This window comes from Mauremys reevesii, linkage group 2 (genome assembly GCF_016161935.1).
Source record: "Mauremys reevesii isolate NIE-2019 linkage group 2, ASM1616193v1, whole genome shotgun sequence".
Lineage (NCBI taxonomy): Eukaryota > Metazoa > Chordata > Testudines > Geoemydidae > Mauremys > Mauremys reevesii.
In genome coordinates this window covers 146,012,973-146,032,808 of record NC_052624.1, presented here as the reverse complement: position 1 = coordinate 146,032,808, position 19,836 = coordinate 146,012,973, and the positions used below count along the sequence as shown (strand labels likewise).

The following is a 19,836-nucleotide window of genomic DNA, read 5'->3' as shown; positions in this document are numbered from 1 at the left end:
GTGTAGATCCAGGCTCCGAGAGTCACTGCTGTGGGGTGTTTTTGCAGTGTAGATGTACCCAAAAAGAGTAAGTGGGAGGACCAGGGTAACTGTAGGCCGGTTAGCCTGACATCAATCTTGGATGGAAAATAATGGAAAAGCCGATACGGGAGTCAACTGATATTGAAATAAAGGCTAGGAATATAATAAATACTGGTCAATATGGTTTTATGGAAAAGAGGCATTGTCAAACAATCCTGGTTTCTTCCTTTGTCGAGGTTACATGTTGGTGGGTAAAGGTAACTGAGTAGCTGTAATAGACTTAGCCTTTGGTAAGTGTAATCAGGTGCAGACTCACCCCTGCGGCGCCTCCTGCTGGTCGTCTCGGGGAATTAGCTTCCAGCCTCTGGAGCGCCCCCCTGTTGACCGGTGTCGTGCTACCGCTCGCCCCCGTGTCCCTCCCAGACACTGGGTGACCCTTTCAGTGGGGCAGTACCCCCACTGTTTCTCCAGGTCTCCCCACTCAGGGGAACCCCCACCCGCTACCCCCACCTTGGCTCACTCATAGGCTACTGCCAGTCCTCAACTTGCCCCGGGCCCTGGGGCAGACTGCAGTGTCAGCCACTCATCACAGGCAAGATTGGGTTGGACCTGCTGCCTCTACCTATTGCTGGGCTGCCCCTTTGCAAGCCCAGTACTTGTCTTAAGCCCTCAGCTAGGCCGCAGCCTGGGGGGTTTTCAGGCTGGAGCTCCCCAGTTCCTCTAGCCTTCCCTCAGCCCTGCTCCGCTCTCGGTACCCTGCTCAGCTCCCTAGCAGCCAGGCCCTTCTCTCTCTACAATGAGAGAGAGACTCTTTGGGCTTCTGGCTCACAGCCTCTTATAGGGCCCACCTGGGCCTGATTGGGGCGTGGCCCCAGCTGTTACTGCCTTCCCCAATCAGCCCAGGCTTTGCTTCCCAGCCTCAGCCCTCTCCCAGGGCTGGCTTTAACCCTTCCAGGGCTGGAGTGCGCGACCGTCCCGCTATAGTAAGGCATATGACTTAGCATGGCAAAACAGAGACTAGAAGACCTAATGATCTCTTCTGGCCTTGAAATCAGTGAAAGAGTGAATCAGACATGATGTGCCAGGGGAAACAGAGAGCAACCAGCATGTCCATTGGACACAGTATCCTAGCATCGATTTAAATGGGTTTACTCCCAAGTTACACCAGTGTGAGACTGGAGCCAGGAGCAATATCTGAGTGATCAAGGTACTCAGGGGGCCACAACAAAACATACCAGTGAGTCATGAAAAAATTTTCTCTTATTTGACCCTTGGAGAGGTGAACTGTTCTTGGGGTGAACATAAGAGCAGCCATCCTGGGTCAGACCAAAGGTCCATCTAGCCCAATATCGTGTCTTCTGACAAGTGGCCAATGCCAGGTGCCCCAGAGGGAATGGAGAGAACATGTAATCATGAAATCATCCATTCCCTGTCACTCATTCCCAGCTTCTGGCAAACAGAGGCTAGGGACACCATCCCTGCCCATCCTGGCTAATAGACATTGATGGACCTATCCTCCATGAACTTATCTAGTTCTTTTTTGCACCTTGTTATAGTCTTGGCATTCACAACCTCCCAGGCAAAGAGTTCCACAGGTTGACTGTGCATTGTATGCAGAAATACTTCCTTTTGTTCGTTTTAGGCCTGCTGGTCTCAGAACCCCAAGGTAAAAAGGGCACTGGGGTCCGGGAGGGACACAGGGCCTGAGGCAGGTGAAACACCGGCCAGCAGAGGGTGCTCTGAGCCTGGAAAAGAGCTAATTCCCAGATGACCAGCAGGAGGTGCCACACCGGTGAGTCTTTGCAATCTGCTACACTCAGGTTTGGGAATCTCCCTCACATCCTCAGCCATGAAGACTGATGTAAAGAATTCATTTAGTTTCTCTGCCATGGCCTTATCGTCTTTGAGTGCTCCTTTAGCATCTCAATCGTCCAGTGGCCCCACAGGTTGTTTAGCAACTTCCTGCTTCTGATGTACTTTTGCTATTACTTTTTGAGTCTTTGGCTAGCTCTTCTTCACATTCTTTTTTGGTATTTCTAATTATATTTTTACACTTCATTTGCCAGAGTTTATGTTCCTTTCTATTTTCCTGACTAGGATTTAACTTCCACTTTTAAAGGATGCCTTTTTGCCTCTCACTGCTTCTCTAATCTAATTTTTATAGCCTCTCTAATCTCCTTGAGCATTTCACAGTCACTAGCACCATCCTGGTCAGGTGGTCGGTAATATATCCCTACTGATATATTCTTATTATTCAAGCATGGAATTACTATCCATAGAGATTCTATGGTACAGTTTGGTTCATTTAAGGTTTTTACTTCATTTGATTCTACACTTTCTTTCACATATAGTGCCCCTCCCCCACCAGCACAACCTGTTCTGTCTTTCCGATATATTTTGTACCCTGGTATTACTGTGTCCCATTGAGTATCCTCATTCCACCAAGTTTCAGTGATGCCTATTGCATCAATATCCTCATTTAATAGGAGGGACTCTAGTTCACCCATCTTATTATTTAGACTTCTAGCATTTGTATATAAGCACTTCAAAAACTTGTAACTTTTTAGCTGTCTGCCATTACATGATCTAATTGAATGGGACTTTTTTCATTTGACTGTTTCTCATCAGATCCTACCTGTATTTCATCATCTTCCATCCTCTCCTTCTTACTAGGACATAGAGAATCTCCATTAAGAGATCCTCCCCTGTCCAAACCACGTGCTCCTCTGCACCTGTCAGCTTTCCCCCAGCCCTTAGTTTAAAAACTGCTCTACGACCTTTTTAATGTTATGTGCCAGCAATCTGGTTCCATTTTGGTTTAGGTGGAGCCCATCCTTCCTGTATAGGCTCCCTCTTTCCCAAAAGTTTCCCCAGTTCCTAATAAATCTAAACCCCTCCTCTCTACACCATTGTCTCATCTACACATTGAGACCCCGCAGTTTGCCTGTCTAACTGGCCCTATGCATGGAACTGGAAGCATCTCAGAGAATGCTACCATGGAGGTCCTGGACATCAATCTCTTACCTAGCAGCTTCAATATGGCCTCCTGGATCTCTCTCCTATCCTTCCCTATGTCATTGGTACCTACATGTACCATGACCACCAGCTCCTCCCCAGCACTACACATAAGTCTATCTTGATGTCTCGAGAGATCTGCAACCTTCACACCAAGCAGGCAAGTCACCATGCGGTTCTCTTGGTCATCGCAAACCCAGCTATCTATGTTTCTAATGATCGAATCCCCTATAACTATTACCTGTCACTTCCTAATAACTGGAGTTCCCTCCTCTGAAGAGATATCCTCAGTGCGAGAGGATACCCCAACATCATCTGAAAAGAGGGTTGCAACTATGGGATCATTTCCCTCTGCTCCAGTTGGATGTTCTCCTTCCCTGAGACTTTCATCCTCCTCAACAGCACAGAGGCTGTCAGACCAGGGATGGGGCCGTTCTACTGTGTCCCGGAAAGTCTCATCTATGTACCTCTCTGTCTCCCTTAGCTCCTCCAGTTCAGCCACTCTGGTCTCCAAACCCTGTACATGGTCTGTGAGGGCCAGGAGCTCCTTGCACCAAATGCACACAAACGCCACCTGCCCATAGGGCAGGTAATCATACATGTTGCAATAAACTGAGTAGCCCCCACTCTGTTGATGGACTTCTGCCTCCATTCTCTTTTTACGCCTGAAGCGTGTTTCTTTGTTGTTGTTTTTATCAGGGGGTGTTTGGGGCTTTAAGTTTAAAGAATCTTAAGTGTATCTAGGCACACACACACACTCCCCCTCTAAACTTCCTCGCAAAACTACCCTGTGACACAGTGAGCCACTGTGTGACAGTGAATCATCTTCTTACCCCCTGCCTCCGGCATGAGGGAGCCTTGCCAATGATGGGTGGGTGCCAGCTCCCTGAAATCACCAGCCTTTCAGACACGTAAGCCCTCTCCTCTGGGCTAGGCCAGCCCTGTCTTTGTCTTGCACGTTAACAAGAGGTGCCCCTAATCCCCAAGTCCCTTTGAAGTATTCCTAGTATCCAGCCCCTGATGCTGGCTACTCACACAAATCCTGTAACTTCTGCCCCAGTTTGCCAGTTTGACTTTAAATCACTGCATCTGTACAATGCACAGCACTTGTGAGCATCTCTAATACAACAAAAAAGTTCATTTAAGAAAGAATAAAGATTCCACTAGAAACAAGAGAGTGGTGGAAACAAATGATCACAATATAAACCAAAATCATAAACCGCACACTAGGACCTATGTTTATTAACAGTTCCCTTTCCTAGCTAATAAAGGAGGTTTTCCCCAAAAGTTCAGTCAGTGATTGGAACCAGGATCCAAACCTTCCTGAAAACTCCCCTGCTCCCCAAGATGTCTCCTCGGTGAATGGATACAGAGGACCTCTCTCCACTAGGTGTTACACTGAAACAGTCTTTTGAGTCTATTCACAGACAGGGCGATCCTCTGCCTGTTGTAACATCTGCTTTTCACCTCCAGGTGGTTTCAACTGTTTGCAGTTGTCTGTGATGGTTTTCCATTGATAGTCTTGAGATGGAACAAGGCTGGATGCCTTGCATACCTCACTGGCTAACCTGGGAGGGGTGACAACTCCCTCCAGCCAGAATGGGCCATCACCGAGACAATTTATCCCCTAGTAACTAACTTTTACTCCAAGTCCATAAAGCATACTGTCGGTATAGTTACATTATTTCTGAAAAGTATCAGTGGGGTAGCCGTGTTACTCTAGATCTGTAAAAAGCAACAGAGTCCTATGGCACCTTATAGACTAACAGATGTATTGGAGCATAAGCTTTTGTGGGTGAATACTCACTTGGTCGGATGCATGTGACAGAACAGAACAGAACTGGGAGGTATTGCTAACACAGAGAAGGACCGGGATATCATACAGGAAGATCTGGATGACCTTGTAAACTGGAGTAATAGTAATAGGATGAAATTTAATAGTGAAAAGTGCAAGGTCATGCATTTAGGGATTAATAAAAAGAATTTTAGTTATAAATTGGGGACTCATCAGTTGGAAGTAACGGAGGAGGAGAAGGACCTTGGAGTATTGGTTGATCACAGGATGACTATGAGCTGCCAATGTGATATGGCCGTTAAAAAAGCTAATGCGGTTTTAGGATGCATCAGGCGAGGTATTTCCAGTAAAGATAAGGAGGTGTTAGTACCATTATACAAGGCACTGGTGAGACCTCATCTGGAATACTGTGTGCAGTTCTGGTCTCCCATGTTTAAGAAGGATGAATTCAAACTGGAACAGGTTCAGAGACGGACTGCTAGGATGATCCGAGGAATGGAAAACCTGTCTTATGAAAGGAGACTCAAGAGCTTGGCTTGTTTAGCCTAACCAAAAGAAGGTTGAGGGGGGATATGATTGCTCTTTATAAATATATCAGAGGGATTAATATTAGGGAGGGAGAGGAATTATTTAAGCTTAGTACCAATGTGGACACAAGAACAAATGGATATAAACTGGACACTAGGAAGTTTAGACTTGAAATTAGACAAAGGTTTCTAACCATTAGAGGAGTGAAGTTCTGGAACAGCCTTCCAAGGGGAGTAGTGGGGGCAAAAGACATATCTGGCTTCAAGACTAAGCTTGATAAGTTTATGGAGGGAATGGTATGATGGGATAGCCTAATTTTGGCAATTAGTTTGGCAATTGATCTTTGATTATCAGCAGGTAAGTATGCCCAGTGGTCTGTGATGGGATGTTAGATGGTTTGGGATCTGAGTTACTACAGAGAATTCTTTTTCCTGGGTGCTGGCTGGTGAGTCTTGCCCACATGCTCAGGGTTTAACTGATCGCCATATTTGGGGTTGGGAAGGAATTTTCCTCCAGGGCAGATTGGCAGAGGCCCTGGAGGTTTTTCGCCTTCCTCTGCAGCATGGGGCACGGGTCACTTGCTGGAGGATTCTCTGCAGCTTGAGATCTTCAAACCGCAATTTGGGGACTTCAGTAACTCAGACATAGATTAGGGGTTTGTTATAGAAGTGGATGGGTGAGATTCTGTGGCCTGCATTGTGCAGGAGGTCAGACTAGATGATCATAATGGTCCCTTCTGACCTTAAAGTCTATGAGAACGAGCCATAGACAGAGCAAGGGGGAGAGAAGCCTAAGGAGAGGAAGCATGCTGGTTACAGGATAGGATCAGAAATAGGATTAATGAGGGAGTATGTTTGCTATAATAAAGTTGGGTGTCTGGGGTGTGTGTTTGTTACTATGTATAAAGTTTAGAGTTTATTCAGATTGGTGTCAGTGTCCTGCATAGGACTGATCACCATGTGCAGAACATAATCACCTAAGCAGTTCCAGCGATCTGAAATACATTATTCCTGAAATATTCCTGTACATACATTTCATAATGATTATGAGTCTTGACAAGTTGTGAGTTTTCTGTAGATGCATTACATGTTACTCCTTATGGATAAATACCCTGTAAGTCGTGTTTGGTGTAGTGAGTTTGTCAGGCCTGAGATGAGAGTTGTTCGCAAAGAACAGCGGGCTGTCTGCCAACGGACCTCTGTCACAAGGGGCCCCAGGACTTAGCCCCAAAGTAAATACATCATTGGGTCAAAGTGGAGAAGACGAGGGGCTTTCCTGTTTAATTGGAGTTCTTTCTGATGGTGTGAGCACAAAAATAGACCCTGTCAAACTAATGTCATGTCTTTTTTTGATGAGATTACAAGTTTTGTTGATAAAGGTAATAAGATTGATGTAATATACTTAGACAGTAGTAAGGCATTTGAATTTTTGTTGCACAATATTTTGATTAAGAAATTAGAATGATACAAAATCAACATGATAAACATTATGTAGATTAAAAACTGTCTACTGATAGGTCTCAAAATATAATTGTTAAAAGGGAATCATCATCAAGCGGGTGTATTGCTAGTGGGATCTTTGGCCCTGTGCTATTTAACATTTTCATCAATGACCTCGAAGAAAACAAAATCATCACTGATAAAGTTTGCAGGTGATGCAAAAATTGGATGATGGGTAAGTAATGAAGAGGACAGGTCAGGGATACAGAGCTATCTGGGGCACTTGGTTAGCTGTGTGCAAGCTAACAATGTGTTTTAATATGGCTAAATATAAATGTATACATCTGGGAACAAAATGTAGGCCATGTTTACAGGATGAGAGACTCTATTCTTAGAAGCAGTGACACTTGGGGTTTGTGGTGGATAATCAGCTGAATGTGAGCTTTCAGCTTCATGCTGTGGCCCCAAGGGCTGATGCAATCCTTGTGTGCATAAACAGGAGAGTATGGAGGTGTTTTACCTCCATTAATTGTTACCCCAAGAAAAGAATGATCCCCGAGTAGCTCTCCTGTTGCTTACTTCTGGGTTCCCTAGATGTTAACCTATTAATCTGTTCCAGCAAGGTGAAAGGAGGGGCCCACCCTAGTAGAATTGCCAGGGTTTACCAAGGATCTCCCTATGCCCTTCAGGAAATTCCCCAGGATAGACTTGATCTGTTTACCCTTGGGAGGACGCAGATACAGCCTTCTATTCAAAGGATTAACACATAGGCAGTATTTTTCCAAAACAAAAATATTTTTATTATTACTGACAATAGATTCAGCAATAATAATAATAATAGATTCTCTCCCTCGCTCTGTCTACAGCTCGTTCTGTTCTGTTCTGTCACTGGTGCTGCAGCTTCTGCTGCTTCTTTCAGGTCTTCTCTGCTGTTCTTTGCTCTTTTAGGTTTCTTTCTTCTGATCTGATCTTCTCCTGGTTCCCCATCTTGACTGACTTTTGCCTGCTGCCTGCCTGCCTGCCTTTTATTCAGTTTTACCAGCCGCTAAACCCTTTTGGATTGGCTTGTTTCCCAATCCTGATATGAGCATACTCTATCTTCCAATCACCTTTAAACCCTCTCTGATTGGTCCATACTTGTAGTCCAATCACAACTGCTAAATCTGACGGTCAGTCAAAGCTGTTACATAACAAGTCTTAGTGTTATAGTCTGTTTACTATTATGGTCTGGTGATACTCACCTAGTTTTGGACTGACCCCTCCCTGCATAGGGGGAGTGACCTTTACCCCAGGCTACACTTGTCTGCCGACATACTCGCTATAGGCTAAATTGAAACTGATACCTCACTCTCCTTGGCTATGTGCCAACATTTTACCAAACTATTAAACTGTAAACAATTACCTCATCCCTTTTACTATGTATCCAATTGTTAATTTATGCATCTTAATATTAAGCTCTACTGTTGCCACCATATTCCTTTCCAATTTCATTCATTTTATTTTCGCTCTTCCCCTATTTTCAGTTAATGGTGGCAAAGCAATGTTTTCAGTGCTGTGCTTAGGAAAATAGAACAGCTCAAAATCTCTCTTATCAGTGAGACCAATACTAGAATACTGTGTCCACTTTTGTGCCTGCATTTTAAGATAGATGTTGATAAATTGGAGAAGGTTCAGAGGAGAGCCATGAGAACATTTAAGGAGTAGAAAACATGCCTTATAGTGAGAGACCCCAGGATCTCAATCTATTTCGCTTATCAAAAAGATAGGTTAAGGGGCGTGTGACGTATCCGGTAACTTGATCACAGTCTATAAGTTCCTGCATGAGGAAATGAAATTTGAGAATAGAGAGCTCTTCAGTCTAGCAGCCAAAGGTATAACAAAATCCAATAGATGAAAGTTGAAGCCAGGCAAATACAGGGGGAAATTTTTAACCCTGAGTGAAATTAACCATTGGAACAACTTATCAAAGGTCATGGTGGATTCTCCATCACTGACCATTTTTAAATCGAGATTGGATGTTTTAGAAATCATCTGCTCTAGTTCAACCACAGCTATTGGACTCAAAGAAGGAATTAATGCAGGGAAGTCTGGTGGCCTGTGTTATGCAGGACGAGATGATCACAATGGTTCCTTCTGGCCTTTAGATTTATGAATCTGTGAACTTTATATTCACAGAGCCTAGTTGACATTTAGGGCTTTCAAGACTTGAAGTCCAATTCTTCTCTGCTTTGCACCTTATGCAGTCATTTCTCCTATGCAAGGTGCGTGGAGAATTCTGATTGTGTAGCATTTTACGCCGGTGTAAGTGATGAAAACTTAGTGATTGAAGAATCAGGCCTACAGACCCTTCATGTCAGCACCGCGGAGCTGGGAATTGTGGGTAATAGAGCCATCATGCTATCTCTCAGGTGGGTGGCGGCAAAGACGGGGGCTTCACCTCCTAGCACAGGAACAGTGAACCAAAGTCTTGGGTTTGTTTGCTAGGTGCTGAACTCAAGGGCGGTGCGAGCGGATTCCATCATTGGAGTGTTCAAGGTGAGTGACAGCGGACGTAATCATCTTGGCAGAGCCAGGTGACTGGACCAAGCCAGCAGATGTTTTCCTGATGATGTTGCATGCATGGATGTGACAACCTGCATAGAGGCAATGCTCACTCCCAAGTAGAGCTGGTTGAGAATTTCCTGGGAGGGAGGGAGAGAGAAAGGGAGACCAGCCCATCTCAGAATATCCAATAGTCTGGTGGTTAGGGTCCTCACCTAGGGTATGGGAGACCCACCTTCATGTCCTTCCTCTGAATCAGGCAGAGCAGGGACCTGAGCTACTTTCTCCTCCATCGCAGCTGAGTGCCCTAGCCAGTGGGCTGTTCTAGTGGTGTGCACTCATGCTCTCTGTTTTTTGTGTGAAAGGTTTCAAAGGGCTCTGCTTGTCCCAGTGCAAAACAAAACAAAGGCAAAACTTTGAAAATGTGTGAAATGGGATTCTTGTTTTCTGGCCAGCCCTGCTCCCAAGAGGCTCTTTAGGAATCATCTGTTGTATCCGAGTAGCGATCTCCACAACTGGTTACAGTTCTCCAGTGGGTCAATAATTTATCCTTACTCCAGTCATTCATTAAAATTCTGCCTATGAACACTCTCCCCCTTAACTTGCTCCTGCCTCTGGCACATTGTGGTAACGTAGAGATGAAATTGTCTTTTCCACTGTAACTTATGTTCCTAGATTTTTGTCCCTGTCTCTTTCCTAGTCAGTCATCACTTTTCTAGGCAGCCAGGAATTACCTCAGCTACTGCTGACTGAAGCTGGTCAGGCAATTTTTGACAAAATCTTGGTTTTCTGAAACTGGACGTTTTCACAGAAACACATCTATTTTGACTAAAATTTTGCCAGAAAGGTTTCTCAGGTCCAGGATGGGATTTCTGATCAAAACCAGAGCAAGAGACTGCCAGAATAGCTACTTGTCTAGAGCACGCCTGGGATGTAGGAATCTAAGGGCTTGTCTCCACTTACCAGGGGATCGACACATGGTGATCGATCCACCAGGGGTCGATTTAGTGGGTCTAGAGAAGACCCACTAATTTGACTGCCGATTGCTCTCCCATCAACTCCGGTACTCCACCGGAACGAGAAGAATAAGGTAAGTAAACGGGAGAGTTTCTCCCGTCGACCCAGTGCGGTGTAGACACCGCAATAAGTCAGCCTAAGGTACGTCAACTCCAGCTACGTTATTCATGTAGCTGGAGTTGTGTAACTTAGGTCGACTTAGCCCCATAGTTGAGACCTGCCCTAAGGTTCAAGTCCCTAGCCTGAATGAAGGGAATGCCTTAGACGGCCAGCTACTCGCCATTCTGGGATGGGCTGGTCAATCCTTCTCCCCAGTTCACAAGGTCTTAGTTTTATTCTGCATCGGAATGGAAGCAAATGTTGAAACATCAAGATTTTTCATTAAATCTTGTTTTGGGGCCAGTCCAACTCCCCCACCCCATTTCCCAGTACCACACATGTACCCCAGTACCCCTCTTCAGGTTAGACCCCCCCTCCCCCAATCTGGGATGCCACCTGATGTGCTGGGGTCCTACTCAGACCTCTGGCCATGCCAGCCTGGGTTTCTCTTGCGCTGGGTTGCTATGCCAGGCTCTCAAACCCCATTCCAGCACACACCCAGGCAAGACCACACCCAGCTGCAGACACGACCACAGTCAGATCTGTATGAGAGGATTCACCCTGCACTCATGTGCACACCCCCTGTGAAGAGGTAAACCCCAGATAATATTGTCTTGCGCTGTAGAGAAATCTATACAATGTAAGTTCATAAATTCACCCCCTCTCTCAACATGGAGGAAGAGATGCACAACTTCTTGCCTCCATCCCCAGTTAGAAATTGCACAAACTGGGTTTAATAATAAACCAAGTTTATTAACTATAAAAGGCAGATTGTAAGTGATTATAAGGGATAGCAAACAGAACAAAGCAGATTACTAAGCAAATAAAACAAAACATGCAAATTAAGCTTGATTTGGTAAAGAAACATGTTACAAAATGTAATTTCTCCCCCAAATGTTGACGTAGGCAGGATGCAGAGTTTCTGTAGCTCAGAGTTCCAGTTATTTCTCTTTACAGACTAGTCTCCTCTGTCTCAGTCTGGACTCAGCCCTTGCCTATCCCACAGCTCTGTTCCTTTGTCTCTTCAGGTACTTTCAGCAGTCTTTCTTCTTGGGTAGGCAATGGAGGACAGTCCCGATGGCCTTGCCTCCTAGCCTTAAATAGAATTGACATAAGGCGGGAAGCCTTTTGTTTCCAGTGGAAAAGTACCAGCAGTGTCTAAGGGGGTATTTTTCATCAGGTGACGACATCACCGGGCGTTGTAATGTCAATGCAGCATCCCAGGAAGCTCCTCAGGGAGGTGGGAGATTAGTAACTTCAGCGTTCTATTCTCCTTCTTAAATGGCTCATTCAGGAAGATTGCCTGCTGTCTGGTGGGCGTTTCCCCAAGTACAGACACCCTCCGACTTACACAATATTTCCGTTCCGGAAAGCCTTGCGTAACTCAAATTTTGCGTGAGTTGGAAACATATACCCGTAGGTTATGCAAAAATTTCCGCAACTCAAAAATCCTATTTCTGGCATATGGAACTTTTTCCGTAAGTGCGAATTTGCGTAAGTTGGGTCTTGGGTCCAGGGAGCGTTTGTACACACACAGTTGTAATTGTTACAAAGTCAGTATTCCTAACTTCAGATACAGAAATGATACAGGCACACAAATTGGATAATCACATTCAGTAAATCAGAACCTTTCCAATGATCTCACATGAGCCATCTTGCATAAAGTATATCTTAGTTATGCCATATTCATCTCATAAGCATAGTTCTATAAAGAATATGGAGCGTCACGTCACAATAGGAATGAGTAGAACGGGAGCAACAGCAGCTAGCTGAGCTCTGTTTTGCCTTTGATTTAGCTTCTCTTAGGCTTGGGCTCTGTACACGCTATTGCTTACGTCGGTATAAGTGATGTCACTCAGTGGTGTGAATGAGTCACCCCGTGAGTGACATACGTTACACCGACCTCAGCGCCCGTGGGGACATAGCTACTGTCACACAAGGGGCTGGAGTAATTAAGTCAACGGGAGAGCTCTCTCCTCTGGGTTAGAGCATCCGCACTAATGCAGCATGCAGCTGCATTGGTGCAGCATGCAGCTGCATTGGTACAGCTGTGCCACTGTACGCTCTGCAGCGTCGCCATAGCCTGGATCTACACCCCCCTGAGCGACGCACTTATACTGACCTAACCCCTGGCGTAGGCAGCGCTAGGGCAGTGGGAGGGCTTCTCCTGTCGCCATAGCTACCGCCTACTTTCTCCCGTCAGTGTAGTCACATCTTCATGAAGTGCTGCAGCAGCGAAGCTGCCAGTGAAACACTGCAGCACTGTAAGTCGAGACAAGCCCCTAGCGTCAGCATGGCCTTGTGCTGGGCTTTTAAATACAGAACAAGGAGTCAAGCGGACCAGGGTCTATTCCAGGCTCTGCCGTTTTGCCGCGCTGTGCCTCACTTTCCCCACCTGTACGGGGATCCTAGTTACCTGATGGGGGGCCGCGTGGTTTAAAGCACTGGAGGAGCCTAAGAGGGAGAGTGTTAGAGGAATGCCAGGTGGTGTTATTGTTCTCCTAGGGCAGATCCCCTAACATGCTCCATTTCCCTCTCCACAGCTTGAGGTTGGCCGTGTGTACGACTCTCCCGGTAGGTGAAGGCTGTTCGTGGAACCGTTAGACAATTAGATGGGCTGGGCTGTTCCAAGTGCCTGGGTACCAAGGAAGATACAAACCAGGATTTCAAACCAATCCCAGTTGCCCTGCGTTTATTCTCACCCTTGGGACTCCAGGTGCACAAACCAGCCAGAGACCTCTGCACTGATGCAATCACCCATGCTCTTTATTTCCAGTGTACTTTCCCACCACCTTCTAGCTACAAACAGCCTCAGGGACTGCTAGCTCCTGCAGCCAGGAGAGGCGAGTTCCCACTCCCTTTCCTTCTTTTCCCCCATGGCTTCTTTCTTGCCAGCCTTTATGTAGCCCCTGGCTAACGAGGCCGGCAGCTGTTCCTCGTTTGCCAATCAGGCCTGGACTTAGCCACCCAGCTCCAATGCCCCTTTCTTGATTGGAGCTGGCATGACAGAGCCCTGGCTCAGATTTTCTTAGCCAGCACCCCGTCACAGGAACAAAGATCTGATCATGGGTTCTTCCATCTAGCAGAGGAAGGTCTAACATGACCCAATGGCTGGGAGTTGAAGCTAGACAAGTTGACTGGAAATAAGGTGCAGTTTTTTAATGGAGAGAGTAATTAAGAGTTACAATTTACCAAGGGTCGTGGTGGATTCTCCATGACTGACTATTTTTAAACCAAGATGGGATGTTTTTCTAAAAGATCTGCTGCAGGAATTATTGTGGGGCAGGTTTCTGGCCTGTACTCTCCAGGGGCTCAGACAAGACCAGACAATCATAGAAGATTAGGGTTGGAAGGGACCTCAGGAGGTATCTAGTCCAACCCCCTGCTCAAAGCAGGACCAACACCAACTAAATCATCCCAGCCAGGGCTTTGCCAAGCCTGACCTTAAAAACCTCTAAGGAAGGAGATTCCACCATCTCCCTAGGGAACCCATTCCAGTGCTTCACCACCCTCCTAGTGAAATAGTTTTTCCTAATATCCAACCTAGACCTCCCCCACTGCAACTTGAGACCATTGCTACTTGTTCTGTCATCTGCCACCACTGAGAATAGCTGAGCTCCATCCTCTTTGGAACCCCCTGTGACGGGTTTGGGCCCTTTGGGGTGTCACCTGATGTGCTGGGGTGCCACTGAGTCAGCCTGTTCTGCCAACCTGGGTCCCCTTTACCTGGCCTCGCTGGGCTAGGCTCACAACCGTCTTCCAGCCAAGCTCACAGGCAGGGCCACACCCAGCTGCAGAGAGACAGAGATCGGCTCTGCGAAGATTCAGCCTTAGGGGCTCCCCCAACACTCTGGTGCCCACTTCCTTTAAGGGGGACAAACCCAAAGGTTTTATGAAATTCGCCCCCTCTCTCAATGTGGAGGGAGATATGTGCAATGTCTTTCCCCTCACCCCCAGTTAGAAATTACATAAACTGGGTTATATTATAAACAAGAAATAAGTGTATTAACTACAAAAGGGGAATTTTAAGTGAATATAAGAAATAACGGGCAGAACAAAGCAGATTACTGAGCAAATAAAACAAAGTACGCAAGCTAAGTTCAATAGCCTTAAGAAACAGGTTACAAAATATAAATTCTCACCCTAGGCAGGTTGCAAAGTTTCTGTGGTTCAGAGTTCCAGTTATATTCCTTTTCTGACTAGACCCCTATCTCAGTCTGGGCTCCCCTTCAGGTGGTGTTTGCAGTCTTTCTTCTTGGGGAGACAGGCCATGGAAAGGAGGAGTCCCTTTATCTTCCTCCCCACCCTTCCCTCCTTCCCGTGGAACGTTATGAGAAGTCCCAGGTAATGTTTTAGTATCAGGTGACAAGACCACCTGACTCTGTAGTATCACAGCGTCCATGGGTCAGTGGCAGTATGGAGGGTCTGCAGGAAGGCCAAACCTTTTCACAGCTCATTGTCCTCGCTGATGGGCCTTCCACCCTGTCTGGCTTTTACATTTTGTACCTGAAGTGTTGGCAATGGGTGTCACCCAAAGAAGCATAGTTGAACTACAGATACATAGTCACTGTTACTAACTTCAGATACAGAAATGATACAAGCACACAAATTGGATAATCGCATTCAGTAAATTATAACCTTTCCAATGCATACAGCTAAATTCCAGTGATATCCTACACGACCCATCTTGCATAAAGTACATCTCAGTTATGACATGTTCATATCATAAGCATATTTTCATAAAAAATATGGAGTGAAAGATCATACCTTTCTTCAGGTAGTTGACGGGTGCTATCAAACAAGGGCACACTGCTGACTCTTATCCAGCTTCTCTGGATCACTATGGTCCCTTGTGGCCCTGGAAGCTGTGACTGTATAAAAGCTGCGTGTGAAGAATACAATGAGTTTCACAGATCGCAGACCCTGCTGTCCTTCTCTCCCAGGTCATGCTCTCAACTGGAAATGGCTCAGTCTTTACCACCCGATTCATCTGAATGCTGGCTTGAGAGGCTACTTGAAAGTCAGCCTTTGTGTGCTTGGAGCCGGGGACCAGGCACCGGTAAACACTGCCTGTGAAAGGGACATGATGCTTTGTGATCCCGCCGAGTATCATAGGCAGCAGGGGCAGGCTGTGCCTTCCCAAACAGCCTAGTGTGGCCCTGCCCACATTCTCCCCCAGGCCAGGCCCCCTCCTGCGGTTCCCAGAGCACTCTGCCTTGGCTGGCTGGGGCTGGCTGGGGCTGGCTGGCCTGCCTCCTGCAGGGAGTCAGGGCGGTTGGTGCTGGGGTGGTGCCACTTGGAGCACAGGGGCCAGGAGTGCTGCTGCCTGGCACACCTGGGCTGGGCCCTTGCCCCCTGGCCACCATGGCGCTGAGGCCGGGGGCCACAGTGGGGGTGCTCTGGGCTCCTGCGGGGGAGGGGGAGATAGGGAGGGACAAGGCCTTGGGCACAAGGGGAGGGGCCAGGGGCTAGCCTCCCCCAGCAGCCAGGTCCCCCAATGGCCGCCCATGCTTCAGGCCCTTGTTGGAACTCAGTGAACCCACCTACCAGCAAGACTCAGCAGTGATTAGCCTGAATCTTGGTGCAGGGTTTGAATATGAGTCGAGGGTGATTCAGCAGAAGAGCCCTGCGTTGTCAGAAGTGCTGAGCTCCCACTGCACGTCGAGGCAGCTGTGGGTGCTCAGTGTCTCTGCAGATCAGGCCCTGGTGCAACTCATTGTTAGCATCTGCACTCTCACACTTCCATACCTGGCTTCATGCTCTGCCCACCCACAGGCCATGCTCTCTGGCCCCTGCAGGCCACCATTCATACACAGCCCTAAGATGACTCCCGGTTGCAGCATAAGGGCCCATTCTTCCTTCCATTGGAGTGCCTGGCAGAGCCCTCCTTGCTCCAGAGGCATCAGGATCTGACCCTAACACCGCACAGGCTGCAAAGTAACCTGCTCGCCACGTGCCTTTGGCTCTCTCCAGAGCAGTGAAACACCTGGTCTCAGACACACTACACCCCATCCTCTGGTTCTTGCCATTGCTCTGCTGGTGGGACTGTCTTGCAGTTGTTCTGTGCCTGTATACGTTCTCAGCACTCTTCTCTCCTCTTAGGAGCTGGACAAGCCTGCAGAGAGCGAGGACGTAGAGTCCAACCTTCTCAAGCCAGCAGCGATGCCCGTATGCATGGCCACCTTTCAGCTCCGCATATACAGAGCTGAGGATATGCCCCAAAGTATGTGTTGTATAGTGCAGAGGATACCTCTCCATGGCCTAGTAGTCAGAGCTGGGGGATGGGAGCCAGGACTCCAGGGACTGTTCCTCAGTCGTTTCAGCTCCTTGGGTGGGGACTGGGCCTTCTGATGTTTGTGCAGCACCTAGCACGCTTATGGCTGCTACCAGAACACAGGAAGCACAAGGGTTTGACAGTCCCTGTTGCTTACCCTTCTGCAGTGACAGCTCCTAGAGGGGCTGGAGGCAAATCATAGAATATCAGGGTTGGAAGGGACCTCAGGAGGTATCTAGTCCAACTTCCTTGTCAAAGCAGGACCAGTCCCCAGACAGATTTTTACTCCAGTGCCCTAAAAGGCCCCCTCAAGGATTGAACGCACAACCCTGGGTTTAGCAGGCCAATGCTTAAACCACTGAACTATCCCTCCCAAATACATTAGGATCTTTGCCCACTATTGTAGGGGGGCCTGCCACGTCGCCTGCCTGCTTTCCAATGTCATCAGCTTCCTCTGCCCTTTCAGACCCTCATTACCCTCAACCGAGGGGAGGTTTTGGTCTCGCACTGAAGCACAGACGGTTAGCAAACTGTGCCAGCCGAGAGCTATCTGACACAAACGCATCTCTCTTCCCTCTCCAGTGGAGGACTCCTGCCTGCACTACTTTAGGTCCATGTTCCAGATGCATGTCAACAAAAGGATCTGCGTTGACCCTTCTGTGGAAGTTAGTTTTGCAGGGAAAACGGTAGGTAACATGCAGCTCCAGTCAGAAAAGTGACCTCTTGGGAGACAGGTGTGTTTACAGCATCAGGCAACGTCAGTCACCTCACCAACAGCCAGTCTTGTAATCAAACACTAACACATGAGTGTAGTAACAGACGTGTGGCCCCTAGAAATGCCATGGCAACAGAGGCTATAGAATTCAGATCACCCCTTGAGCTAAAGGAGAATCCCCATTAGCTGTTGGGAGTACAGTATACAGTCTGTTACACACAGATGAGCAGTACTGATTGCATCCAGTAGCCGGCAGACACACGCTAGCCTGTTCGTTACAGATGACGTTGTGCCATTTAGCAGACATGTGAATACACACACAGAGTAAACCTCGCAGTAGGAGTTTCTACACAACACCACGGACTGAATCCCTATCCCATTAGTATAGTAACACATGAGTGCTCTAGTCCAGAGTCACCCAGTTCACTCCTGTTACCACGGCCGGGCTGGTAGTTATTATCCTGCGGCAGTTTCCATAGCGAACTTGCTCTATTTGAGTCCAAGCAAGATTTGTTTGCAGCAGCACACCAAGCAACTTCCATCCCTGAGGGCTGAGAGTCAAACTGGGCCCAGTTGTATTAATTTGGATGGAATACATAGGCCAAAGGTGTGAATAGAAGCCGGTCACTGTCCAACATTAAGCAGTGTTAAACAAGGTCCAAGGTTTGGTACACAGAGACCTCAGCCTGGCAAACACACGATTACAAATTCTTTTAACTTTTTATTAAAGATACAGAAGAGAAGGAAACACAAAGCATCTGAAATATAAAGTGTTAAGTAAGGCTTTAATTTTAACAACAATCCTTGTTCCCTTTCCCTTTAACTGGAGAAAGTTTTTAGAAGGAAAATCCATCTTGTCTGACAGTCTCTTAAAGAGTCAAGGTGTGGGAGGTGATATATTTCATTGGCCCAACTTCTGTTGGTGAAAGAGACACGCTTTTGAGCTACACAGAGCTCTTCTGTACTGAAGAGGAGCTCTGTCGAAGCTCGAAAGCTTGTCTCACCAACGGAAGTTGGGCCAATGAAAGATACGACCTCATCCATCTGGTTTCTCTAATATCCTGTGACCGACACAGTTATAACATCACTGCAAACAGTCTCTGAGATGGTTTTAAAGATGGTAATAACTGTTTTGGGAGGGGTTGTGGGGGGAGGGGTAAAAGAGAAGAAAGTAGCTGAGATGAGCTGGAGGAGTTGTTGCTGCTGTTGGTTATAGTCCGAAGTTGTCTCTGGGCTATACTACAGACCTGTATCGGTATCACAGTGTCACTCAGGAGTGTGAAAAATCCACACCTCTGAGTTACACCGACCTCACCCCTTGCGTAGACAGCGCTACCCCTCTCAGGAACGAGATTAACTACACTCTTGGGAGAAGCTCTCCCATCCGCATAGTAGCGTCTTCATTAAACTGCTACAGGGTGCAGCTGTAGTGCTATGCTTGAAGACAAGCCCAGAGTTAGTTGAGATAGGCTGGAGATGTCACTGTTGTTGAAGTCAGTTTTCGAAGGAAAAGTACCGTTGTTTGACAGTCTCTCAGATGGTAATAAGTGTCCTTTTGGGGGAAAAGAGAAGAAGTTAGTTGAGATGGGTTGGACCTGTCCTTGCTGCTGCTGTTGTTAAAGTCTGATCCTGTTTCTTAAGAAGACATACCAAGAAAAACACACACAAAAGGGGGGAGACAAGAACAGGGAAGGTAGAAAATGCAGCTTCTGTCTCTGGTGTGACTCTCTCTTGCAACCTCCCTGCTGGAGAAGGACAGGCACAGGCACTCTGGGGCCTGGCAAACTCGTGCCAGCTTTGGACTAGTTAGGCCGTTGCTTTTAGCTGCCTCTTTCTGGTCACAGGTTTATAGCAGTGCTAAAAATATCCAGGCTTGGCTGGCTAAGCCAGAATCTTGTTAAGCAGAAGGCAAAAGGAGAGCGATAGGGAAGGAAAAGGACACACAAAGGGGAGAGAGAGAGACAGTCTCACATCCCAGGTGGTGTTTGAGATTCTCCTAAAGCCAGCAGGGGTGGCAATGTCATCTGGGTCTCTCTTTCTGGATCGGTCTGATCAGCACACTTCTCAGGATCAGGATGATCACAGGCGCTAGCTTCTAATTTTCCTGGGGGTGCTCAAACCCCCCTCATCCCCAGGCCCCACCCCCACTCCACCCTTCCCCCAAGGCCCCACCCCACCTCTTCCTGCCCCCGCTCCACCCCCGCCCTGCCTCTTTCTACCCCCTCCCCCAAGCACACCCTGTCCCTGCTCCTCCCCCTCCATCCGGGGCATGCAGGAGGCTCTGGGAGGGAGGGGGAAGAGTTGATCAGCAGGGGCCACCAGTGGATGGGAGGGATTTCAGGGGAGGGAGGGGAGCTTGGCTGCAGGTGGGTGATAAGCACCAGCTAATTTT

At 47.4% G+C, this 19,836-nt stretch overlaps 1 protein-coding gene across 17 annotated transcripts in view; it reads left to right on the top strand.

Moving 5' to 3' along the window:
* The window catches only part of FER1L5 (fer-1 like family member 5), a 104,783-nt gene that overhangs the window by 16,191 nt on the left and 68,756 nt on the right, over positions 1 to 19,836 (top strand). For 15 of the 17 annotated variants that reach the window (XR_005593618.1, XR_005593617.1, XR_005593619.1 and 12 more), the window contains exons 10-14: positions 9,283 to 9,333; positions 12,999 to 13,029; positions 15,399 to 15,514; positions 16,558 to 16,678; positions 17,312 to 17,415. Coding sequence is in view for 13 of the 17 variants with exons in the window: in XM_039522364.1 (XP_039378298.1) it covers positions 9,283 to 9,333; positions 12,999 to 13,029; positions 15,399 to 15,514; positions 16,558 to 16,678; positions 17,312 to 17,415 (423 nt within the window). In the remaining 4 variants the exon portion in view is untranslated. Of the gene's footprint in view, positions 1 to 9,057; positions 9,179 to 9,282; positions 9,334 to 12,998; positions 13,030 to 15,398; positions 15,515 to 16,557; positions 16,679 to 17,311; positions 17,416 to 19,836 lie in introns of those variants that run through there. The other 2 variants (XM_039522368.1, XM_039522371.1) reach the window with 2 other exon arrangements.